Source organism: Crotalus tigris, unplaced genomic scaffold, assembly GCF_016545835.1.
Source record: "Crotalus tigris isolate CLP2741 ecotype Arizona unplaced genomic scaffold, ASM1654583v1 scf7180000018030.5226217, whole genome shotgun sequence".
Taxonomy (NCBI): Eukaryota; Metazoa; Chordata; class Lepidosauria; order Squamata; family Viperidae; genus Crotalus; species Crotalus tigris.
Window position 1 is genome coordinate 4,513,497 of NW_024096786.1, and position 27,524 is coordinate 4,541,020.

Consider the following 27,524-nt stretch of genomic DNA (forward strand, 5'->3'; position numbering starts at 1 on the left):
AAAAAGAGGGGGAAAACCCTTTGAGAGAAATAAAGAACTAATTGTTTTGCAGATAATATGAATCATTGTGCAAAATGTTGAAATCTGGAGATGAATATACTGGCATTATTGTGTCTGTAAGAACTGCTCTTCATGTTTTGGTGTTTAAATCCTCAGCTTACACTTAGTGGCACATATAAAGCATCAGAAAACAGAAGAGGATGGACTCTCCATTACATATAGTCCTACTAAGATCTTTTGTGCTGTATGTGAAAATAGAAAAAAATATACTTTTAGGCAAATCAGTCTTTATTATATAAGGTTTTTGTGCTTTAGGTCTACTTAAATTGACTTAAATGAGTTCTAATTTTAATCAGTGTTTCACAGTGTGTAATGACTCCTTATTTTCCTACTGTTCTGCAAAATATTTGGTGAACAGTACAGTATAATTTGACAAAGTATTGCATTGAATGTAGGGAGGGCTGACATAGGGAAGGACAATGAATCTTAGTATTGATATATATTAAGCAAATACACAATCTTGTGTTGATATGGATATGATATCTAGCCTTTCCATGTTAGGTTTTAATGAAAAACCTATGGGCACGTCGGAGTACTTTTTGATGATTCTGACACTCCATTTTATTCAAATACCTCCATTCATGCTCCAGTCCACTGGAGGTGAATTAGGAAGCACATCTTTTTATTATTTAAGAAAAGATACTGCTTTTATAACTAAATAGCACTTTGGATCTGAGAAAGAAAAAGCACATAAAGGTATTTATGTAATACCTCCTGGCAATTTTTAAAGCAGCTGTAACTTTTCCTGCAGTTGTACAATTGCCCTTCATGACTGCAATCCTGGAAAAAGACACATTTAGCTTAATGTGTTGTTAACAAGTGCTGTGTTCAGGCCTGTGCACACTTAAAATGTTTTAAAATGTTTTTTCCCTTTGAATCTGAAATGCTTTAAAACCCTAATTATTTAGGAAGCAGCTATCACGTTTAATGTTGTCTTTATCTCCAAATCCAGATGAATCAGCTGACTTTTCGAAAAGACAAAATCAAGTCTTTTTATTAAATGCTCAGAATTAATAAAGTTCTCAACAAGTTGAACCTAGATATCATGGAAGATATTATGACTAAAATATTTATTTCTTAACATTTCTCAGCTCAGCATCTGTAATGTGTTCATTAAAATAAGACATACCAATTTCTTGAATGTCTTTCCTGAACTGATTTGTACCTGGTCCTTCAGATTTAACATATTTATATGTTTGGTGAAGAGGAAAGATAGCTTACAATAACTCATACACAGAATAAATACTTTGCAATATATACTTAAGGAAAGGCATACCTTTAGTCCTTTAGACAATTGGATGAACTTTTTAAGTGACAAAGGTTTACAATTTTGCTACAGTAAGGGCACAATAACCAGGACTTAAAGCCTTGTGAAAAGTTTACTACTTGAAACTGCAAGAAGTTTCTAAATTTATTATCTGAGCTACTTCTGTGGGACAATTAAAAGAATCCTGAGGTTTTAACATCATCAATATTACAAACTTCAGGCATATTACTATTTTTATTCATGGAAGCAATACTCCCTACAATTGAATAAGTACAGAATAGGGAACAGTTTCAGCTCCTTAACTAAATGCTAGGCTTTAGGAATTTAGTATTTAAAGTATCCTTTTAAAATAGAACACTTTTCACCTGTTGTCTGCTATACACCCTTAGCAATGTGAGATTCTATTGCCGATACAGACCTGGCCTACTTATATATTTCAATGAAAAAGGTAAATACCCACATACAATGACAAGAAGTGTTTTAAAACAAGTAGGTAAAAGATTACTGACTTGGCTATTTCAGCATTTGAAATTATATAAACTAAATAAGTAGATAAACTAGAATTTTTTTTACTAACTTGCTTGAAAGGATGGCTAAATTGCACTTCTAATTGATTGATGGCTTAATTGTATTACTTTTAATTAGGAATGTGCAGCGTTTCAGGTTCAATTCCAATAAGGTGCCTTGGAGTAAGCATTAAATAAAGGATTTGTCTGCAACTCTTTAAAACAGATTATGTTCCTTTGCAGCTTCCCATGAGCCTACATATGGCTGGTTTAAAGAATTGTGGACACATACTTAATTCACATGCTTGTGTACTCTGAAGATTAGAGTTTCAGATATTCTTAAAGTGTTTTGAAAAAGGCAGAAATGAAAATAGAAAAGATTGAAAAGCTGTAAGGAGAAAGAAATATAAGCCTAAGGTTATATTTATCTCCAACACTGGAAGATTAAAATAGAGCAGCTAATTTTAAATTAATATGGTGAAACTGTCATGCCTTCCTCAGAGATAAAAGAGAGGCTAAAATTGGTGCTCATCTGCAAACAAAATATTTCCAATGCGTAAGTCAAGACTGCAGTTTCCCATAGATGATCTAGTACTGTCTGATTACAATTGAGCAGAGCCTGGCTGCACTGAGAAGGACCAGGCAAAGTATTGTAGATGTCAGAACTGTTATGCGATATAATGAGAACTGTATGCCTGATTTCCTAATTCATTAAAGAGAAGTGGGTTACTTCATAGCCATCGGATTGAAGTCAAAATGGTTTTGACATCATCACAAACATGATATAAATTATGTCATTTTTATCACTCAACATGTTACACATGATGCACAGCACATCATTTCCATCATATAATCTCTCTTGTATCCTCTAAGACCAGCCTGTGGAAACCAATAAGATGCTTTTAGGTGTACAGTGTCTGCTGCATTCATTGTAGAAAAGGAAGCTGATGTGTGAATTCCATTTATATATTCCAAGTGCAATTTTTCATGGGAAAATACCTTGACTAGATCATAATGTCACATTAAAAGCAAGCTTTACTTAAAGAGTTGGAAAGTAATGTCCTATAATGAGTCAAAGCATTTACAAAAATATATTTGGTTAGATGTGACTGCTGTATCAATACCTGCTGTGATGTGGGCCACTGCAACAGGACATCATGCTATTGCAGAAGTATGGCTCAACCACTTGCTTCCAGTGTTTTAAATTGAGTTTTATCACCACACAAAACTAGTTTGCAAAATAGAAATGACTGAAGAGCGTAAAGAGAGGGTAAGTTTAAAATAAAAAATTTTGCACACTAAATGTATTTTAAGCTTTAGCGGCATTGCACTCATTCACCAGTAATCTGATTTTGTTTTGGTGGGATTGCAACAGATAAATCAGATTAGCTCATACCTCCATTATTGCCAAGAATAGGCTATTCTTAAAAGTAATTCCATACTAGAGCTTCCTGTTGGCTTGAGGATGAAAGGCATTGTAGATCAAAACACCTGGAGGACACGATGTTGGTGAAAGCTACTACATGCCATCACAACTGTACATTAGTGTTTCTTAACTCTGGCAATTTGAAGAGGTATCAACTTCAACTCCTGGAATTCTGTGCAGGGTGGAAAACTACAGGAGTCGAAATCCACACATCTTCAAGTTGCCAAGTTTGGAAAAACAACTGGTGCTCATCTATCATAGGCCTTAAAAGAAAATTTTGGGAAGATGGCCGCTTATTTTGGTAACACAGTTTTCACTTTTAAAAAGAGAATTGTGAGATGCAAGAGGTACACTTTTGTGAGAAAGCTTGATAGCAAAAAAAGGTATCCTGAATCTTGCTCTAGAGATACATTCCATTTATGAGGTAATCTGACTCCTCAGATGTAGTGGGTCGCGCTTTCTTTAATTTCTGCCGGACTAATCGCAAACGGCAAGCAACCATGAGTAGCAGCAAAGCAGTGATGGCTAGCCCCAAAGCCAGTGGAAGTACAGCACCTAAAAAGAGTAAGAAGTAGAATGTATTAAGTAAGCAGCCAGCCCACAGATAAGACAGAAGCATCATATTTGCCAAAATAAACAATTTACCTTCCCAAGGACTTTCCAAAATGGAACCATTTAAGAGGAGATGAGCATATCTGTTCTATCAGGACATAGTCATGGGATGGTATAATAAGACATTTGAATAGTTTGTGTACTGTGGATTTTGTTTCACGGTGATTCACTATTGTATATTTCTGTGTCTTGGTAACACAGAATCAATCAGTGAAAAGCCCTCATCTTTACCTGTTTCTGGGACTGGAAGGCTTTTTTCAATCTGCGTGCTCTTCAAGCTTACAATATCATTGTCATTCTTCTTATCTGTGTCTTTCCCTGAGATTCTAGAATCTGTAAAAACAAAACAATGCATCATCAACATATATCTCAGTAGCAGATAAATTGCACCATGACATTCAGTGTGCTTCAAGAACTATGACTTACACTAGATAGTGTAATAAAGCTAGCTTCTTTACAGCTTGTAAAAAAACATCTTTATTTGTGGACTATAATATTTGCATTCTGAGACCCTCTTCTGAGTGAGATTTAAAGATAACTAAATAGTCTTGTTTGGATGACCCAGTTGAATGGATCATGGTGCTAACTTGATTTGGGGCTAAGCTACATCTCTCAATTTGGTATGAATTATTTATTGGGAAGTTACTTGATGCTCACATCTGAGACTAGGATGTCATCAACATGAAAAAGCCAGAGTTAAGTGTTGATGTATTCAGCCCTAAAGCAATGATTATATTATAATTTAACATGTGAAATCCAGTCCAGAACATCTGTATTTATTATGTCCTTTGGTAGGGAAGCTTCAAAATGACACTTTCAAAATGAGCAGAGTACAAAACAATTTCATTTGGTCAATAAACTTCACCAATAAGCTTGGAGAAGTAGTTCCATCTAAGAATGATTTAATGTTATCTCATTCATGGGCCAGACAAATGAAAGTTATTTCCAAAGCATCTTTGTACTATGCTTACATACAAGTGGGGGAAAGGCCTAAAGCAGTGGTGGCGAACCTATGACATGGGTGCCAGAGGTGGCACTCAGAGCACTCTCTGTGGGCATGCGCCCATTGCCCCAGTCCTAGGCCTTCAGCTGGGTTTTATAAAACCTTTTCACTTTAGGCCTCCGCCGCCGTGTACAAAAAAAAAAAAGGTTCAATCAATCAGTCAATTTCAACTTCTCATGGGAAAAAAAAAAAAGATCTTGCAAAGTTAGAATTGATTGATTGAACTTTTTAGTCCCACCCAGTCTGCTGTTACCACCGCAGCCACACCCAGCCAATGGGCCACATCCAGCCAATGGGCCACACCCACCCAGCACCCAACGATGCATAAGTGAGTTTTGAGTTGCAATTTGGGCACTCGGTCTCTAAAAGGTTCGCCATCACTGGCCTAAAGTAATACTTGAGTTATTTTAGCTTACTATTTAAAACACACCATATCGCTTAATAACAATTGATTTGATAAATCTTATTTAGCAGGGTAATGTACACAAATAATTTGGAAAAAGGGTTCAGATTTCATGGAAGGCACAAGCACAGCACCTCTCTATTCTTCATTAAAGCATGTGTGTCTTTTTTCCAAAAGCCTGAAAAAATGACCTGAATCCTTTAATGGACCACAGGCATATGCTATGCTCACACAGTCCCAGAGAACGTATTCTGAACCAGTTTTGAAACATGCACAGCAATATTATTTATTATTTACTATACAGTATAATATGCAACTATTTAATAACAAACTTTCCCAAATTTTATTTAGATTTTTATCCCACCTTTATTACTTTATAAGTAATTCAAGGTGGCAAACATTCATAATACTCCTTCTTCCCTTCTTTTTCCTCACAACAACTCTGTGAGGTGAGTTGGGCCAGGAGAGAGTGCTTGGCCCAAAGTCACCCAGCTTTGCTTTCATACCTAAGGTGGGACTAGAATTCACAGTCTCCTGGTTTCTATGCCAGCACTTTACCATTAGACTATAATGATCTAGTAAAAAATGTGGAATAAAAGTGAATCCTAACAAAATCAATAGGATTCAATACAACAAAGTACTCAGCAATAACATAACCTATTTATTTTAATTGGATAAAATGTAAATATAGAATAGAGTAGAATAATAACTTTATTGTCACTTTGAATGTACACTAATTGGCATACATTAAAATGAAATTTCATTGCATTCAGCTCTCAAAGGGTCACCACCTCCGATATACACTACATAAATATGACAAAAATAAATAAATACCGAATTATGCATATACCCACAAATACTCCCATATACTGCATCTTGTTTTTAGTATGCTTTAAAATACACTAGTTATTTTTGATCATGATAATTAGTATATAATGAAGAGTCTTCCTATCTATATTTCAACAATAGCAAAACACTTTCAGTAATAGGGTTTTTTCAATTCACTTTTAGTTTATATAGTTCCTTCAGGAAGAAAAGTGCAAAAAAGAATGATAAAAATATTCCACATTTTTTTTAAAAAACTAATTTATCATCTGCTCTCTACTTGCATTTTGTTGGGCTTGGTAGCCAAGTAATAGAGAGTGGTATAAACTGCTCAACCTGTAAATCAGTGTTTCTCAACAGCGTTAAAGTTTAAATTTAAATTACAAATGTAAATTGCAGATTTTGTAAAAGAGAAAGAAAGGGAGAAGGGAAGGGAAGAGGAAGGGAAAAGGAAAGGGAAAGAGAATAAAAGTGAAAATTTTCATAAACTTGTCTTTTTGCTGTGTTCATGTATGACAGTAGAAGGAAATTTATTTATTTATGAGACTTATATATCGCTTTAAGTGCAAGCACTCTCTAAGCGGTGTACACCAGTAAGCAATGCATATATATATTTACATTGCCCCCAACAATCTGGGTCCTCATTTCACCTATCTCGGAAGGATGGAAGGCTGAGTCAACCTTGAGCCGGTGAGATTTGAACTGCTGACCTGCTGAACACAGTCAGCTAAAGTGGCCTGCAGTACTGCACTCTAACTGCTGTGACCAAAATATGATGACACTGAAGATTCAATAATTGTGAATTTATCACCAAGTAGATTGCTAATGGCAGCAACTTTGTGACTACTGTAGTGAGGGTTAGGGTTACTGCTGACTGCTCTACAAATTCTTTTTTTGTTCTTAGAATTTGGAAATTAGAAATACCGTATATTCCAGCATATAGGGCGACCCGGCGTATAAGACGACCCCTGAGTTCGATGCTGGGTCACAAGACGATCGACGCCGAGTCGCAAGACGATTGACGCTGAGTCGCATGCCTAGAAAGTCATCTTATACACCGGAAACTACGTTATTTCCGGCGTATAAGACGATCAATGCCGAGTTGCATGCCTAGAAAATCAGCTTATACGCCAGAAACTACCTTATTTCTGGTGTATAAGACGACTCGGCATATAAAATGACCCCCGAGTTCGAGGCTGTTTCAACGCTCTCAAAAGTCGTCTTATACGCCGGAATATACGGTACTGAAAATTGTTCACCTTCGACAAAATAAATGACAAGTGCCCATTTAGTGCCCATTAACTAGTAATGTTAAATAATAATTTTTTGAAATTGGCAAACACTGCCAAGTCCACATAGATATGGTGCCCCCCAAAAAATCAGTATTTGATGCCATTCCAATATTTACATGCCATGTAAATCTATCCATTTCTATGATAGATTTTATGGTAGACAGATCTATCAAATGCAGAAATAAGCTGCACTGTAGCAGGCTGCAAAGAAATTATATTATTGGCTTCTACCAAATCTTTCTCCATCAATAGAAGGATTGCTAAAATGCAATTGGGATTCCAGTGGGGCTACAGAGCAAAGTGTTGTGCTATGTTATGTTGTGCCACCTCCCTACCCCAAAAGGTGACTGATTATTACCATGAACGTTTACACATTCAGCAAGACAGTCAGATTCTTGAAGAAAGTTGTTTTCATTGCCTTTGCAACCACCATAGATGAAATGCATGCAAGTGCCTGAAAAAGCATCAAAATGCCAGCGAGGGAGGTGTCTGTTGCATGAGCCAGTGGCTAGGGGGAGCAAGCATTGCTCTGTAATTATAAGAAGAAAAATAGGGTAACTCTTAAATCCTTGTAATTATCCTTAACATATGAAAATCAGACAGCAGTGAGGTTTTATACCTGGAATAATTGCCGTAATTTAAACAAAAGCCTATAACAGAATACAGAATCTTGTCCTTGCCCCTTCTAGAAAAGAATTTTTCTAGCCACAGTTCTCAAAATTCACCCATGTTGCCTTTTCCCCCTGAATGTAACAAAAACCAACCACCTGGAACTGTCCAGCTATTTCTACCCACTTCACTTACTGTTCTTCATATTGAAGATGTTGCTTCCCTATATAAGGCATTCATCCCTTGTATAATCCAGTCAAATAATCCTGAGGCTACATGTATCTCACCCTGGAAGCACAACAGGAAGGGTGAGGTGATGACAGAATTTCCCTACGATTCTGCCTTGGGTGAAGGGAAGTTTGAATACGTGATAGAACATTATGCTTGAGCCACATGGCATTATGTGCCATTACTATTCCGTACTATATTGAATCTGGTTTGTTCTAGTCCTAATATGTAATAAGACTTCTGTTGCTCTTGCAGCTTTGATTTAAACTGTTTTTTCCTCCTCATTGAGTAAAAACAATCTATCTTCTAATATAACAAGCTAGGGCAGGGGTAGGAAACCTTGGCTCTTTTATGACTCGTGGACTTCAACTCCCAGAATGGCTGGCTCAGGAATTCTGGGAGTTGAAGTCCATGAGTCACAAAAGAGACAAGGTTGCCTATCCCTGAGGTAGGGAGATTACAAGTAGTCCTCAACTTACTACCACAACTGAGCCCAAAATTTCTGTTTTTAAACGAGTCAATTGTTAAGTGAATTTTACCCCATTTTATGATCTTTCTTGCCACAGTTGTTAAGGGAATCACTGCAGTTGTTAAGTTAGTAAAATGGTTGTTAAGTGATTCTGGCTTTTCCATTGGCTGCTTGTCAAAAGATTGCAAAAGGGGATCACATGACCCCGGGACACTGCAACCGTCATACATATTCATACATATGAGTCAGTTGCCAAGCATCTGAATTTTGGTCACATGACCATGGGGATGCTGCAGCAGTCCTAAGTGTGAAAAATAATCATAAGTCACTTTTTTCAGTACCGTTGTAACTTTGAACGGTCACTAAATGAACTGTTGTAAATCAATGACTACCTCTACTGATTCCGTCCAAGAGGTAGTGTACTACTAGTAGAAAACACTTTTGCTCATATAAAATGAAGCCTCTCATTTTCAGAAATTTCATCCTGTGTTCACTCATGCAGTGATGCACAATCTCAATTATAATCTTCAGGAGCAGCTTTGCAGAGACAAAAGGGCTGCTGTGAGTAGGAGGCAGCCTCATAAGCACACAAAAGTGTGCTCCAGTATTACAAGAATAGCATTGACTATAGCTCTGTATTTTTTTCAAAGTCTGTGCAAAATATATAGGGAAAACATTGATTAATTCACTGGTGTTTTTCAGGTACATATATAAATTATGATCTATCTTTTGCCCATGTCTGCCAAACCTTGATTGTATACATGAGTATTACTCGTCAGATCACCTGTTTTCCTAAAGCTGTAGCTGAATTAATTGCATGCATTTCTTTAACAGATTTCTATAGTCATTCAAGGAACAATTGTGAAAATTAAACCTTAAATATTTTTGAGGGACAGCTTATCCACAAGTGGCACATTTTTCATGGCATTTTAGTTAAAAATTTGAGGGTCAGCTTATTCTGTGGGTGAGTATACACAATAATTCTACATTTGAGCAAAAATAAGCTTAACTTTGCAAGTAAACCTATTTACTAATATACTATTATAATACTGTAATACGTTAATATACATAATCATACGAATGCTTAGACTGCAGCACACTGAGGATTGTAATAGCATTTTGCCAATTCATAGGACTGTAGAAAAAAACAATGGATTCAAAATATAATGGTGGAGGTGGTCAATCGAGTAACAACAGATCCTACCTCCCCCCTCCCATTCCACCCCCACCCTCCCCTGCCCTTTCCACATGTCCTTAGATTTTAATCTTTGGTTTTAATTTATTTATGTTTTAATGTAGATATATATATTTTATGACTGTAATCTGCCCGAAGTTCCTTTATAGGGGCAGCCAATACATTTCAATTAATTAATTAATTAATTAATCTTACCTGGTATAAACCTGGTAGTTTGTTTCTTTGGTCCCTGAGAGGGTGATTGTTTGATTTTCTCTGGTTCAAGTACTTGACCGCTTAGTGTACTTGTCTGGGTGATTTCAAATGTAAGGTGTTCATTGGCCTTTTTCATTAATTCAGCTGAATTTTGTTGAATAGTCTCTATGTGAGTTATTGCATTCTGTCCTGAATTATCTGAGTATAAAAACAAACAAACACAAGAACACACAAGGAAAGCCCAATTGGATCAGGCCAAAGTCCAACTTAATTCGTTGTTTAGCTTCTCATAGTGATCAGCCAGATACCACTGAGGTGAGACAAAGTAAATGAAGGTCACATGTCATTTTGTGATGGGCTATCTTCATTTTCTCACTCACTCAAATATCCCTTCACCCCTTCCTGCTCAAAAATCCAGTCTACACATCTGCCACAAAGTTTTTCTTTTGTAGACACATAATGCCTGGACTGCATCAAGCTAGCCAACTGCTAGAGCAGTGGTTCTCAACCTGTGGGTCGGGACCCCATTTGGGGTCGAACGACCATTTCATGGGGGTCACCAAACAACGCAGTCCGCCATTTCCCCCCCCCCCTTTTCCTTAGCTGTGCTACTCCCTTTTATTCTATTGGCTTTTGAAAGCCAATAGAATAGACTCTCTTGAATAGAATCTAATTTTATTGGCTTTCAAAAGCCAATAGGAATTGTCCAGGCTATCTCTGCCCTGCTGAGCCCGCCAAAAGTTCCATTCTGCAAACGGTGCTGCAGCGAAGGGGAGCTGTCTGGAAGTTTTCACCCCTCCCTGCTGAGCAACTACTAAAAATGTAAGTAAAAAAGGGCCAGGGGTGGGAGGTAGGAGGCCGGCGGGCACAAGGAGGGTTGCTGGCACGCGTGGGGCCCGGCGGGTGCCTTACCTCCCTTGGGCTGGGCCAGCTGGTGGCCCAGCTGGTGGTCGGCCTGCGCCGTCTCTGCCGCTTGCCAGCTATGCCTCGGCCGGCGCAGGGGGTGGCACCACGCATGCGTGGCGCTCCCGAGCAGGGAAAGTCCTCGACTTACGACCGGTTGGGTAGTCCTCGACTTACGACCGGTTGGGGGTCGCGGCATTAAAAAGGTTGAGAACTACTGTGCTAGAGGGTAGCATAGTGACAGTCAAAATCCCAAATCTTTGCTGGCATCTACTGACCAATTGGACACTTGCAGCTTAAGAATGGTAGCTGTACACCACGCAATTAGCCTTGCTGAAAACATGGGGCAAGAAAAGGGCAAAGCAGACAGGTGAGACTTCCTATGCTTGTGGGACCCAAGACGACTGTATTCTTTTTAAGCCACTGGTGTGTCTAGACCACTGTTTCTCAACCTTTGGCAACTTGAAGATGAGTGGACTTTAACTCGCAGAATTCCCCAGCCAGAATTCCCCAGGGTTGAAGTCAATACATCTTCAGGCTGCTAAGATTGAGACACTACCCTAGAAGAAATCATACTGATATTAGTATGCAAATGGTAGCAATTTAAAAAAAGGAAATGTTGCTTAACCTGGTTTTTTTCCCCTCTTCTATGTGTTTTCTTTTCTTTTCAAATAATAAAAGGTACTGCTAGTTTGTATGCCACCAACAGAGTGACTGTGTGCTTGCTTTTCCTGGAAGAAAACTAAGAAGACATTGCAACTTATGGGAAACTCAGAGATGTACAAAATGTTTGAGTATCAATCTAAACCAGTGGTTCTCAACCTTTTTAATGCCGCGACCCCCAACCGGTCGTAAATCGAGGACTAAACTGGTCGTAGGTCGAGGACTAAACCGGTCGTAAGTCGAGGACTACCCAACCGGTCGTAAGTCGAGGACTTTCCCTGCCCGGGAGCGCCGCGCATGTGTGGTGCCACCCCCTGCACCGGCCGAGGCGTAGCTGGCAAACTGCAGAGACGGAGCAGGCCGACCACCGGCTGGGCCACCAGCTGGCCCAGCCCAAGGGAGGCAAGGCACCCGACGGAAAAGGGGAAAAAAATGGCGGACAGCCTTGCTTGGCGACCCCCGTGAAATGGTCGATCAACCCCAAATGGGGTCACGACCCATAGGTTGAGAACCGCTGATCTAAACCATGCTTCTATCACAATCTCAGTGATGATGGCTCTTTAGCCTTTTCATAGGAGCCATGATGGCATAGTGGTTAGAATGCAGTATTGCAGGCTAACTCACTGCTCACAGCCAGGAGTTTAATTCTGACTGGCTCAAGATTGACTCAGCCTTCCATCCTTCCGAGGTTGGTAGAATGAGGACCCAGGTTATTGGGGGGCAATATGAATCTGTAAACCACTTAGAGAGGGCTGTAAAGCACTATGAAGTGGTATATAAGTCTAAGTGCTATTGCTATTTTCCTCACCCTAAGATTCAAATGCAGGATTTCAAAATGACATGCCTTCACTTATTATTGAGCTATTATTATTATTGAGCTATTTTTTTTAATGGTTAAATGGACAGGTTCCATTCACTCACACTTCTGGCAAAAAGCTTCATCTGACCCATCAGGACAGTGGATCTCCCCATCACAGGCATAAGTGATGTCAATGCAGCAGCCATCATCACAAAGGAACTGGTAACGGGAACACGTCCCAACACAACCTGCAATAGGCCAATTCTCGGGTTAGAAAGCAAATTAAATTGCAAAATAATAAGAAGCAACTGTTTAAAATGGACATTGCAGCAGTGGAAGCCCCCCCCCCCGTTATACAACCTTTCATCCCCTTCCTTCATAAAATGGCTCTATGATTATTTCAGGTAGAAGAATAAAGCAAAACCATTCAACAAATGTTATCTCTGGATAAGGGGGAAAAAAGAAGTAACCAACCAGTTAAAACCAAATTCTGCCCATTGTACAAATTCAGCATACATGGGACCTAATCTGCATTCTACTTGCTGAGCCGAAAGCTGCTGCTGTGAGTTGATTGCTCATAATTGTTGCATTTTATATGACCTTTATTGCCTTACATTTATTTATTGGATTTATATCCTGCCTATTGTTTCAAAACTGAAGACAGTGTATGTAGCCCTCTCATTTCTTCCAATTTTCCACAACATTATATACGTCTGTTTGTGTGTCTGTGTGTGTTTGTGTGTGTTGTATGTGTATGTGTATGTGCTGTACATATACATCTATTTCACAAAGTGATTTTGTAAAGTCTGGAGAAATTATAAATATTTAACAATAGAGACTACATCCACTCCTCATTTAGCAATAACCTCAGCTAACAACCATTAGCAAATATAATAATAACAAATGGTAATAAAAATTATTTTCCAACCATTATGCATCTTTATGACCAAATTTTGGGCATCTGATAACAATACATGCTAAAGTGAGAATAATGCTGGTATAGCTGTGTAAGAGAACTATCTGAATGAGATGGCAGCAACCAATGATTTAACATTTTTTTTTTCTCTCTCCCGCTCCCTCCCCCTACCTCATGTATTCACTTAACAATCATTTCATTTTGCTTAATACTTTTCCTGGTAATTGGAATGAGATTCAGTTGCTAAATAAGGGGTAGGTCCATATGTACTGGTAGCTGGGGGCTGAATTTGGGGATTCTTGCTGTTCTCTGAGCTTGGTTTGCTTTGTGCAACTATTAGAATAGAATATAATAGAATAGAGCTGAAAGGGACCTTGGAGGTCTTCTAGTCCATCCCCCTGCTCGAGCAGGGGAACCGATACCATTTCAAACAAGTGACTGTCTAGTCTCTACTTAAAAATCTCCAGTGATGGAGCGCCCACGATTTCTGAAGGCAAGCTGTTCCACTGGTTAATTGTCCTCACTATTAGGAAATTTCTCCTTAATTCCAGATTGCTTCTCTCTTTTGTCAGTTTCCAACCATTTTTTCTTGTTCTGCCCTCTGGTGCTTTGGAGAATAGTTCGATGCTCTCTTCTTGGTGGCAGCCCCTCAAATACTAGAATATTGCTATCATGTCGCCCGTTTCTTCTTTTCTTTAGACTAGCCCAACCCAAGTCCGGCAGCCATTCTTCATATGTTTTAGTCTCCAGGCCTTTGATCATCTTAGTTGCTCTTCTCTAAACTTTCTCTAAGGTCACAATATCTTTTTTGTAGTATGGAATACTGGCTGCAGTATTCCAGGTGTGGGCTTACTAGGTTTTTATAAAGCAGTACTAACACTTTGCGTGATCTTGATTCTATGCCTCTGTTTATATAACTCAGAATTGTATTAGCTTTTTTGGCTGCTGCTGCACACTGCTGGCTCATAGTCAAGTGATCGTCCACTAGGACTCCAACTTCCCTCTCACAGTTACTGTTTTTGAGCCAGGTCTCGCCTAATCTGTACTTGTACCTTTGATTTTTTCCTGCCTAAATGTAAATCTTTGCTTTTCTCCATATTAAAATTCATTTTGTTGGATAGAGCCCATTGTTCAAGTCTGTCGAGATCTTTTTGGATCTTGAGTTTGTCTTCTGGGGTGTTGGCTACTGCTGCCAGTTTGGTGTCATCTGCAAATTTGATGAGTTCCCTTTCAATTATCTCATCTAAGTCATTGATGAAGATATTGAAGAGTACTGGGCTAAGATGGAGCCTTGTGGTACCCCACTGCTTACTTCTCTCCATGTGGATGTAGTGCTGTTGAGGACTACTTGCTGACTATGGTTTGTCAGCCAGTTACAGATCCATCTGGTGTTGTTGTCTATCCCACCTTTTTCTAGCTTACTAAGCAGCAGGTTGTTCGGAGTGACCTTTGTTGTCTGTTTAGATGTAATAGACTGGACTATCAGCCTTGTCGGATTAGGGCAGGATGTGATGATTAGTGGTATAGGTTCTTCTTTCATTGCTGCTTATTGTGATGATTAGACGTTAGTTCCTTCTTCCCTGGGTTTTGGTACGTTGATAAGGGAGGAAGTGCTCAGCAACATTTGTTCCTGTCTTGGCCTTTGATTAGTCCCTTTGAATACTTCATAAATAGGGTAGTAGTCCTCAACTTACAACCATAATTAAGCCCAACACTGAGACACTTAAGTGAGTTTTGTCCCATTTTGCAACCTATCTTGCCACAGTTGTTATGTGAATCACTATAGTTGATAAGTTAGTAACACAATTAAGTGAATCTGGCTTCCCCATTGACTTTGCTTGTCCGAAGGTCACAAAAGGTGATCAAATGACCCCAGGACACTGCACACAGTCATATATATGAGTCAGTTGCCAAGCATCTGAACTTTGGTCACATGACTATGGGGATGCTGCAATGTGAAAAGCGTGAAAAGTGTGAAAAGCGGTCATAACTCACTTTTTTTCACTAAATGAACTGTTGTAAGTCAAGGACTACCTGTATGACTGATGACAGATCATTTGTCAGAATGTCAAGCTTGTAATTCTCTTTATAAGCATCAGGGGCAACCCTAGAATATCTGTCAGCAACTGGTATTCTACAAGAACCCTTTGGTGATTGTCTTGAATACTGTATAGCTCGATCTCACTCATGCAACCCAAAATGAAAATTTAGATGGTTTAAATTGAGCTCCTGAGTAAAAGTGGGGAACATAATTCTGATAAATAAATAACAGGAGAAAGAAGGGTCAGGAGAGCAAGGATACTTTCCAGCAATGGTTGCTACGGTGATTAGAATGTTGGGGGAAATTACAGCTGAGCTGGAGAGGTTGTAAAAACTCAGAGTGGAAAGATAGGAAAAATGGAGCAAAGCCCAGGAGATAAAAGCAATGAGCCAGGCCCAGGGTGCAACAATGGAGTTTTCCTCCTAAGACTGGGGCAACCTAGGCTGGTAGAGACGGGAGGGCTGTGGGGAGGAGAAGGGAGATGCAGTATATGCAGTACAAATAGGCTGTGGTATCCTCTGGTCTTAGCACCTCATAAATCATGATTCCTGAATCTGGTCCCCAATATCTAAATCTGACTATTGGCTGTGACTCAAGAATGAGATGTTTCCTACTGGAACTGGTTATATTTGGAGAGATTCAGAGGTAGGTAGCAAGAGCCTATCAGCCTTTCAAGGTAATCCAGAGAAGAAACTAACTCTGCCTTTCTTGTAAAGGGTACAATAACAGAATCTTAAAAATCTGGAAGCACTTGTCCCTTCCCTTCCCTTCCCTTTACTTTCCAGGGAACTAGGAAGGGTCTCTTCTAAGACACTTTCCACACCTCCATTCTTTCTGTGGGCTGAGATGTCTCTTATCTCATCATTGCCCTGGCTGCTGCTCTTCTGCCTCCTGTCTTTCAAAGATATTTCTATTGACCATTACAGAGCCAGCGCATGTAGTTGCTAAGGTACTGGACTAAGAGTAGCCAGAGCCACATTCAAGTCCACCCTCAACCATGATTGCTCGCTAGGTGACTTTGGACAGTTCCATTGCTGGCTCCCAATCGACCTCACAGGATTGCTTGGCTGGGGGAAAAATGGCGGACTAGATATGCCATCTTGAGTTCTCTAGGAGCTCATTTAAGACAGGATTGAAATGTAGAAATTACTAACACACTTGGCACGCAGAATTGGTGCTGGAACAAATGCTTTTTGCATATTTGTTATTTTTATTTCCTGTTTGTACATTATGCCCAGATGTCATCTTGTTTTTGATTGGCATCAGTTTGTAAACCACCCAGAGTCAATTGGAGTAAATACCATACGGGATTCATTCAACAAGATGATTGGAATGAATGTGCATTATGTAGAAAGGAATGAAGCAATTCTTGGTATTGTATATAGAAGGAAAACTACTTTCTTATGAGATAAAGTTGCTTAAATGTGTTGCTCAATTTCAAGATCTCTTCCCAGGTTAGTATTTTGGATCCTACTATAACGGGTGCCACATATGATGGCAAAATTATATCTTAGAGCAGGGGTCTTCAAACTTGGCAACTTTAAGACTTGTGGACTTCAACTCCCAGAATTCCTCAGCCAGCCAGTCCACAAGTGTTAAAGTTGCCAAGTTTGAAGGCCCCTGTCTTAGACACCACCTCTATAGAACAGTTTACTAGTATGCATGAAATAGCACGCCAGGAGAGCCAAATGAAAAAGAGGCCAGGCTTTTGTACAGTGTGTTTTTCAACCTTGGCCATTAGAAATTCTGGGAGTTGAAGTCCACACATCTTAGAATTGCCCAAATTAAAAAGCACCGGGGTAGAAGGAAATATGGTGGATGTTGTACATTGTGGAGATTACCGCTTTAATGTGGTTTAAATAATAAGACCTACACCCTATTTGCAATGTATTTAAAGCAGGTTCCATTGTGATTTTAATTACAGACATACACAATCTCACTCTCAGCCATCAAAACAAGAAAACAGTGGTTTCAGCAGTTTTCTTACCTAACTCAGAATGAATCATTGGAAGTACAGTCACTGAGATGTTATCCGAACTCCTTTGGCCAGCTGTGTCAGTCACAGTCAACTGCAGTGTGTATTTTCCTTCTGGCATATGAGAGAGCTTCAGTGTTCCTGGCTGAGGTACCTGAGCCAAAGAAAATAGGGTACTGATGGGATCCCATTTTTCATACTAGAGCTACCAAGGTACAACTCTCATAAAATCATGTGAGGACTGAGATGCATGCACACGTGCAAAAGTGCACACACACACAAACACACTATCATATACGTAGGAGGCTGTAATTTTAAACTTGTTAATACTATATCATGTTTTCTACCCCTCCTAGGTTGTCTCAGCACAGATAAAGCAGGTCCAAACATGTCTAGGTTTTATTGGGAAAATGGATACTGGAAACAGGAACAGTGATAATTTGTAAGTCTCCCACCCTACACCACATTGGATCAATGCTCTCTCAGATTTCAGAATAGCTGTAGCAAAACTGCAGATTGAGAATGTAAACATTTCAGTGCAGTGCTATCATAACAGAGTAAAGTGTTTGAAATTCTCCAGCTCTCTGCTGATCTTAAAATACAAAGGGGAAATTCATATTTTACATCTCAGTGAATCAAGCAACTTTCTCAAGGAGCAAAGAGAAGGAGATCGTTCTTTCAAGCCCTCAGGCATACACACATATTTCGCACAGAGAATCAATTTCTTCACAGCTTTTATCACTGGCATTATAGATTCTATTCAGTTGCTTCCAGAATTTTTTTACTATAGATCTGGGAATTCAATTTGGCTAACATTACAAGCTTTATGGATGCAATTTGCTTATGATTCGACCAACTGATCTTCTCATTCTATAGATCCCCACATCCATCTTTCCTTGTCATTGGTTGTAACTTCCATATGTTGAATAGGTGTGCATAAAACCGAAGCATCGAAATCTTAGCACCTCATTGGGTTGCACGTGGAGAAGGGCACTCTATTATAGCTACTGGAAGAAAAAGGACAGGGAAGTCTTTGCAGGCTTAATGTAGAAAAAACAAACCCTACTGAAAAAAGATTATTACAGATAGAAATGCATTATTTTTTTCCTGTTATGACTAAATCACAAAGCAATATTATTTCTTCTACAGGGGATGGGTCTACTCCAACATTTTTCAACCTTAGCAATTTTCAAGACATGTGGACTTCAGTTCCCAGAATTCCCCAGCCAGTTTAGAGTTGTGCTTCACATGTCTTTAAGTTACCAAGATTGAGAAACCCTGATCTATTCTGTCAATTTTCAACAGCAGGTGGCATCCATGGCTCAGAAGGCCTTTGCACAGTTACAATTATACATGTAGTCCTCGATTTACAACAGTTCTCTTAGTGACAGTCTGAAGTTGCAACAGCATTGAAAACAGTGACTTATGATCACTTTTCACACTGATGAACCCTGCAGCATCCCCTTGGTCATATGACTTACATTTGGATGCTTGACAATTGACTATGATGGTTGCAATAACCCAGGGTCATGTGATCACCTTTTGCAACCTTCCAACAATCAAAGTTAATGAGGAAACCAGACTCACTTAACCACCATGTTACTAATTTAACAACTGCAGTGATTCACTTTACAAATGTAGCAAGAAAAGTTGTCAAATGGGGCAAAACTCACTTAACAAATTTCTCACTTAGCAACATAAATTTTGGGCCAACTGTGATTATAAGTTGAGGACTACCTGTGCCCACTTTGGATCAGGAGGCCCTGTTCATAATCAATCATGCCTTGGTCACCTCTCAGATTACAGCAATGTACTGTATTGTGAGGCTGTCCTTGAAGACCACTTGGAAGCTGTAGCTCAGGGGTGTCAAACTGCCGGCCCGTGGGCCGGTTTCATCATACCAAGCCACGCCCACCCCATTGCTGGCAATGCAAAAAAAGTTGCAATACATCACGACACGTCACGTGACGTGGCACATTTGACACCCGTGCTGTAGCTGGACCAGAATGCAGCATTTCAGATAGTTATGGGGGTTGTCAGACCCTGCGAGGCCTTGCCGACCGGACAGGTGGAGCCACTACTTGCTTATTTATTTATTTATTTATTTATTTATTTATTTATTTATTTATTTATGAGACTTATATACCACTTTAAGTGCAAGCACTCTCTAAGCGGTGTACACCAGTAAGCAATGTATATATATATATATATATATATATATATTTACATTGCCTCCAACAATCTGGGTCCTCATTTTACCTACCCCAGAAGGATGGAAGGCTGAGTCAACCTTGAGCCGGTGAGATTTGAACCGCTGACCTGCTGAACACAGTCAGCTAAAGTGGCCTGCAGTACTGCACTCTAACTGCTGTGCCACCTCGGTGCAGTTCCGGAGAGGCCCTGTTCGCCATTCCGCCACCCTGTGTCTCCCTGCGCCAGTGTGGCCGACTGCCTTCCTGTGGCGCTGTCTGACGTCATCAGGAGACGCCACTGACGTCATCAGGGGGTGCCCGGCTCCATTTGTTCCTCCTGGGTTATTACTGCCAGAGTGAACTGTGGGCATCCTAGCCTCGCTGGATCCGACAGCGTTTCGGCGGGCTACGAGGACAGGTGGCAGGGGAAAGGGACTGTTCTTGTCTAAGCTGCTGGCAAACGGCCTTGCATGACTGAGGGTGTATTGGCAGACGGGGAGGGGGCACGAGGATGAGGTGGTAAGCAGGGGAGGGGCTATGCACTGAACAGGCGCTTCTTTTTAACACCGCTCTAATCGTGGCTTGTTAAGCTGGGGCTGGGCCAGGTTGGGGTGGGGTCCGGTGTGGGTGGGGTGTGCTTGTTGTATATAAGGCACTGGGAGCAAGTCACTCCCAGTGCTAACTTTGTTTCTATATAGCGAATAAAGCTAGGGGTATCTCAGTATGCCCACTTAATGTGAGTGAAGCTCACATTGTGGTTATCAGTGTGCTTTGGATGGAAATTAAGATGTAGATTCTCATGTATAAAGCTCTTCATGGTGCAGGGCCATGTTACTTGTGCAGTTGTTATCTCTGATGAATTCAATCTATCCAGTGAGATCTTACAATCTTGGCATGCCTATCACTTAGACAGGGTTATCTGGCAGAATCTAGAGGATGTGCCTTCTTAGTTGCCCTTCTTGCCCTTTGGAACAGCCTCCCCGTGAGATTTGGTTGGCCTGACCCTGCCTGCCTTTCAAAAAGCATTACTGGCTCTTTCCCCAGGTACTGAATCAGGTATGCTCCCATTGGTTGAACCTTTTTCAAGCATTTTATGTCCTGTTGGGTTTTTGATTATTTGTTCATTGTGTTGCTTTTATATTCACTCAATTGTGATTTGTTTATTGGTGATATATGCTATTCTGAATCATGTGCTGAGAGGGCAGCTATATACATCACATGAATAAGTCAATAAACTTCCCAAAATAAAATGGCATTTGCCTTAGCACCAGGCATACTGACACAATACAAGCTGTCCTTATTCTAGCCAGCTGTCCCTGACCTAAATGCTGTGGGTCTTTCCAAAAGGCACTGTGATATGTTTAATTTCTCCTTACACCACCGCTTGCTCAGAATTCAGGTGACTTGAACAAAGCATCTATCTTTTATCTTGATCAAACATAGAGTTCTAGTCACCATTGTAAGCTGAAGAATAGAAAATTGACTCATTAACATCAACATTACTGTGAGCAAATATAACCAGTAACTGACCGCAATTATGTTAACAATAACTGTAATCAGGCTTTATGTGTTGGCTTCTAGGAGGCAACCACTTTCTGCATTAGGGGTAGCCATGATGACTGAAGCTGCTAAGACCACCTTCCTTTGTATGCAGGAAACACAACATATCTTTTGTGCCACATCTGATGGGACAGGCAGCTGTGATTGGGGGTAAGGTGGCTCCTCAAATAATCTGACCTTTTTGCCATGTAGAAGGTTGCTCATAATTTTTACTATTTAAGTTTTCCTTGTTGATTTTTTTTAAATTCCAGACACCAATTATAATAGGGGTTACTTTTTCCATACTCTCTCTTACTTTATAGTCTCTTTTAAGAGGGGGAATAAAATGGATGTTCGTGATCAAAGTCAATTTGCAGTCATTCTTTGCTTCAGTTCAGCAGGTCTAAAACTTTTTATGAAACTTAAGCAAACTGAAGGTCATTCAGTATTTTTTTGGGGGGGGGAAACTGCTAAATTTAAAGTGAAATATTCTTATTTATGTTTGGGGTTTGCCATATGATTTTTTTTTCCAGATAGCAATTTAATTTGCAAGATATACCAATAAAACAGCCAAATCGTTTAAGATATAGGATAGGCATACCCTTTTAATATTAATTTTGGAATTTGTTTTGTCACAAAATAACTAATTTAAAGATGCAATAATACAAATTATAATATTTCGGTGAATTGCAACAATATTGCAACCCCATTGAGGATAAACTTTGATTAAACAAAATATGATTGCAGCACATAATAAATAACTACATAATAAAGTAATAACTACTGTAGTAGTACCCCTTCGACTGCATCTGTATGATGACAATAGGGCAAGTCCTGAATTCAATAAATAACTACAATTTTTTGGAAGTGTTCCTATAAATTCTTTGTACTGTCTAAATCGATTCCTGTAAACAATATTTTGCAGTGATAATAGATGCAGTTATTTTGCTCATAGATTTCTCAGGTGAATCTTTGTTTAAACTTGGATTCTCAAATTCTGTGGTCCTGTGCTTAAAATGTTGAAGTAATCCCATGAATCAAGTAAGGAATGTCTTCCCAATTGTAATGAGTGCCAGATATCAGCTTAGCATCAAATTTTTCCCTTAACTCAGGGGTCTTCAAACTTGGCCCTTTTATGACTTGTGGACTTCAACTCCCAGAATTCCTCAGCCAGCATGCCTGGCTAAGGAATTCTGGGAGTTGAAATCCACAAGTCAAAAAAGGGCCAAGTTTGAAGACCCCTGCTTAACTATTCCCTGTTATGCATGTAAAACTGCAGCCCTATCCAACTCAGTCCTTTCTCCCCATTCAAAAGGCAATCTTCCAGGATATGAGGAGAAAGTGAAAGAGATATGAGCAGCTACTAGAGTCAAAGTACTATCAGGCACAATTTTCTTCCCTGTGCATTTTATACCATCTACCTCTTCCCCCTACCCCTGCATGGGATCTTGGTATCCTATCCAACATAAAAACACCTTCTTTTGCAAGCCTCTCTTCCTGGAATCAGGAAACCTGGAAAGGAAAGGAAAGGAAAGGAAAGGAAAAGAAAAGAAAATTTCTGGGGATTCTGTACAGCACAGGTCCTCAACCTTTTGGGCACTGGGGACCAATGCCATGGAGAAAGATTTTTTCGCGGACCAGAGAGGGTGTGGTTTTGAATACTGCCTGCATCCCGAGGATGGAGCTTTGCTTGTTTGTGCAGCCCTCTTACTAGCATGCTGTGGACCGGTACCGGTCCGTGCACCGGGGGTTGGGGACCCCTGCTCTACGGGTGAGTCTGTCCCATTCCTTCTATTTCCAGAGTCCACTGCCACCCAAAGCACCCTTTCTTTCCTTTTCTACCAGTCATCTTTGCATATATCTCCCTTGCCCCAACTTCTTTCAGTTTTGCACATGCCTTCAAAATAAAGAAAAGGTGACTCTGTCTTTCAATGCTGGAGCCCTGCAGTGTCCAAGATATATATTTTCCTAAATATGCGAGCAAACATATGGTACTCATATTCTGCAATGCCACCCCAAGCAATTGCTCACCAAGGCAAGAGAAAAAGCTGAAGCAATCTTGACCTGATCTTCTCATTACCAACTAGACCGAGTGGAAGGAGAATGCACTTAGGACCATATTCTATAACAATCACATTTGCACATGCAAAGCTAGAGTCTATGAGAACTTGATCCTGCTGTGACTGGGAAAGCCAACTACTAATTCGTCTAGGCAGGGCAGAACCACATTTCAGAGTAATCAGGCTTGTTTGAGCAACTCCTCCCATTGCAATTTGCTTGCTATCACTCAGAGGGTCATAACTCACATATTGACGCCTAACTTAAATTATCATGTCAGTTCCTTCCTTTAGTGTGGACCGTTTGTTTTGCTACTTCAGGAGGCTTATTTGAAAAGAATATCCCCCCCCCCAGAAAGATTAGCTGCAATAAAACAACATGTCAATATAATCTGCTCAAAAGACTGAGTGACTAGTCCACAGTCACTCAGTGGATTTTCATAATTGAGGGTGAACTTGAATTTTGTTTGTTCTTCATCATTGTGATTTATAAATCATGATTTATGGCTTAACATCTGTGAAACCAACTGTGATTTTTTTCAATAAATTGTGATTACATAAACCATAGCTTAATGAAGATGCATGAACTAAATCTCAGATCTATTTAAAAAATGAACTTAGTTGGATATGACTATAGTAGCTCCATTGATTTTAATATATTTAGTCTGAACATCACTAAATCTGAATCTAATTGTTCTCTGTCTATGTTTGCCAGGGTATTTGCACACATTCATCTGTAGACCCAATTTCACACATGCATGCTTCAGGAAAAAGAAAATTGAACAAAACAAGTGACTATCTCTAATATTTCCTTACTTTGCTTTATTCTGACAGAACAGTGAATATTTAACTTAGTTGTTTCTAAAATCCCACAAAAGGTGCAGCAAATAATATACCTTGAATTACAAAACATAATGTACCTGCATATCAATTGATGATGCACCTTGAAGTAATGTCCATTCAAATCGTGTGATTCCATGGTCATCCACACTTTCTCTGCCATCCAGAATAACCCAGTCAACAGGTAGCTGAAGAATAATATCTTCTCCCGCCTTGCTAAGAGGAGGCTCATCAGTGTCTAATTAAAATAAAGAATCTTAGTGAAAAAAGTTAGGATTATTGTCTTTGCCTGACTCACTTGTATTGTTTTATTGTAGATTTTTAAATCAAGAAAAATCTGTCCTACCAACAAAGTATTTTGATCAATCTACTCCAGACTTTTAGTACAAGGTTATTGAACACAGATGAAAAACTTATATATTTAAGGTTTATAAAGCCTATATGTAAAGTAGATTCTGAGATTTTAAATTAGATATCATTTTGCTTTCTATTTTAACCATCTGCTCTGATAAGCATATATTCATCTATACAGTTTGATGGCTTTATGGTCATGGCTTTGAAACCTAGTCCTCCAATTTGCAAAATGTTTTTTTTTCCTTGTGAGAAAGGCTTCTGCTTTTCAATTTGATACTCAGGATCAAGCTTTTGTTTAGAATATATTTTGATACAGGTTTTGCTTACCTAGAGTTGCAATTTGGCCAAGAATGCCCTTGTTGTTGAGTCCCCCCCCCCACAATTTCCCATCATTCTGCAGCCTTCTAGGCTGCCTTTGCTTCTGAACTAAGAACATGAAACATAAATTATCTCATGTCTTTCTTTGGGTTTTAAATGAATTGTGGAAAGCCTGGAGGCTGCACGCTGCTGAAGGGATAATTGTATAATGAATGACAAGCGCTGCTTCACATATCACTTGAAAGTCTTACAATGTAAGTGCATGCACCTTGAACCCCTCCTAAAAATGTTTCATCAAAATATCTTAAGTTTTGAATTTTTAAAAATGAAATTTATTTATAGATTCATTAATTGGCATGTCTAAAAAACTGCAGCAGAAAACATTGGCAGATTTTTTTAATTGACTCAGTTAAGAATCTCAGGTGAAGAGGCCCACTGAGCTCTTCTGATCTACTGTGCACAATAGTTGGATAATATTTTATGCTCATGATTATCCTGCTCATTTTTTGAGCCAGGCTAGTAAATGTAGCTTTAGTGAATTTGAATAGGTTTAAAAATAAGTTGTGATCTTGGTATGGATCTGAAAGCCTCTTTAAAATGAGCAAGACAAAGGCATACATAATCATTGCTCATTTGGCTTGTCCAGAGCCCCAATTCCTAGCCAGCAATAGAAATCTGAGTTAAATATCTCACACAACGGGGCTATAAAAAATACAGTTCTAGTGCTCTTGGAGAATAGCTGCAAGAATAATTTGAAAAATGGAGGGAATGAACCCAATGTATTGATTCTGGAACTGCAGTAACACAACGACTAATACGTTGTTAATTGAATCATGGTTTATTGAATAAACACAGTTGACTAGGTTAACTGTGGGCTCACACACAAATGAGGAAAATACATTTCACTTCTAATATGCTGGGTCAATCACTCAGGGTTAAGACAACTTCTTCATTCCCTAATAATCACAGATTCATTTCCAGTCAGAAAAATAACACTAACCTAGCTGTCCTTTCCTATCCATGTCTAATGAGCTGTTGGCCCACTAAACAAGATATGTTAAGAACAAACACAAATTATCACTGTGCAAAAAGATAAATTTATGTTATGAGGTGGACGAGTTTGAAGTAGTTGGTCTATATATATCAAAATTAGATTCATATCTGACAATTTTTTTGCCAGTCCCAAATCAATTTTGAAGTAAGAATAGACACTCTGAACACCACTCTTTAAGGATTTAAAGAAAACAGGCCCAGAGTAAGGCAGCGAGGATGATCACTGAATGAAAAAGCTAAAGAAATGGAAATGTAAAGCTTTCACAAAATTGAGAGTGAGGTAGAATATAAAAACACTCCTCAAATTCCTGATGTCACAAAGAAGAAAGCAAAATCCTGTTCTGTATTATCCCGTGATAATTACAAGAATGCACTTGAAGCAAAATTTCACCGAGGAAACAATTATCCATAGGGAGTGAGCTCCCTTTTATTGGATATAATCAAGCAGAGGGTATACCCCTTCTGGGAATATTTTAAACTGAATACCCACCAAGCAAAGCAATGGAATTGGGGGGGGGGGAAATGGCCTGTGCAACTATACAAATATGTGAAGAAGATGATGCTGGCATTTTTTAACTATTAGCTGCCAAGTGTTGTTTGCTGAGATGATAGATAGATGATAGATAGATAGATAGATGATAGATAGATAGATGATAGATAGATAGATGGATGATAGATAGATAGATGATAGATAGATAGATAGATAGATAGATAGATAGATATAGATGCAAAAGAGGGAGAGAGGGAGGGATAGAGAGAGATGATAAATCAATTTTGGGGGCGGGGGGAGGAAGTTAATACTACATGACCTCTCTATTCCTATATTTTACTATTAAAAATATTTATTCTTGAGCCTTCTGCTCACATGCAATTCATTCCCCCACTTTCTTTCCTGAACTGAAACCGTCATTATTTTAGCCCCCTTTCAAGAAACCGGCCGAACTCTAAGTCGACGGCCTTCTTCTTACCCAAAGCCGGAGGGTGGCTGGTGGGTTCCAGGAAGTAGCTGTTGTAGCCGCGCTGAGGGGAGAAGACACAGACGGCGCGGCCACGATAGGTGCAGCTGAAGAGATAACAGCGGACCGAGGCCGATTGCTGCTGCTGCTGCTGCAAGACGGCGAGGGTGCAGCGGGCATCGGCGCAGCAGGCATCCAGGCAATGCCTGGGACCAGCCACCGAGCTCGGGGAGCCGAGGAACGTGGCACCCGCCGCGATGGAGTCCTTGGTGCGGATGATGGAGTCGGACCTGACGGAGAAGAAACTCCCGCCGCCGCCGGCTGGTCCTTCAGTCCCTCCTCGGCAGTGAGCGGCCGCTTCCTCCAGCTCATTGCTGCGGCCGCCGGAGGGATCCCTGTCAAGCTGCAGCTGGCGGCGGAACTCCTCCAGCAGCGATTCCACACCCGACGCTGCCGGTGACCTTAGTTCTCCGGTTGACGGTGCCGGTGCCCCCAGAAGCAGAAGAAGCGGCGATAAGAGCCAGAGGACGAGGAGGCCCGGGGGGCCGGGCACTTCCGCGGCCATAGCACCCAAGCGAGGCCAGCCACCGGGAGCGGAGGACGATGGCGGTGCTGACGACGGAAGGTGGGAAGGGAAGCCTGGCTGCTACCACTGCGGTCCGGGAGAAGGAGAAGGAGGGGGTGGCGGCCGCGCCATGCTGGCCCCTCCCTGCCCCAGCCGCCGAGGACGGAGAGCAAAGCCCGCGACCTCAGTCAGCACCACCGATCCCCGAACAGTTCCAAGCGGGAGGCCGCCCCACCCTGTGACGCGAGACCCGGCCCCGCCCA

The 27,524-nt window shown here is 40.1% G+C and overlaps 1 protein-coding gene across 2 annotated transcripts; it reads right to left on the minus strand.

The window, feature by feature from the left end:
* Positions 1 to 1,113: 1,113 nt before the first annotated feature.
* On the minus strand, positions 1,114 to 27,524 carry LRP11 (LDL receptor related protein 11). 2 transcript variants are annotated; one of them, XM_039346896.1, is made up of 8 exons: positions 26,709 to 27,522; positions 24,096 to 24,253; positions 17,400 to 17,541; positions 12,578 to 12,703; positions 10,091 to 10,288; positions 7,753 to 7,923; positions 4,103 to 4,204; positions 1,114 to 3,814 (listed from the first exon to the last, which is right to left on the minus strand). In XM_039346896.1, the coding sequence occupies exons 1-8, from the start codon at positions 27,259 to 27,261 to the stop codon at positions 3,660 to 3,662; spliced, it is 1,605 nt and encodes a 534-aa protein (XP_039202830.1). In that variant the 5' UTR covers positions 27,262 to 27,522; the 3' UTR covers positions 1,114 to 3,659. The 2 variants fall into 2 exon arrangements, with proteins under 2 accessions (XP_039202830.1, XP_039202831.1); XM_039346897.1 differs by lacking the exon at positions 7,753 to 7,923 and having other exon boundaries at positions 26,709 to 27,524.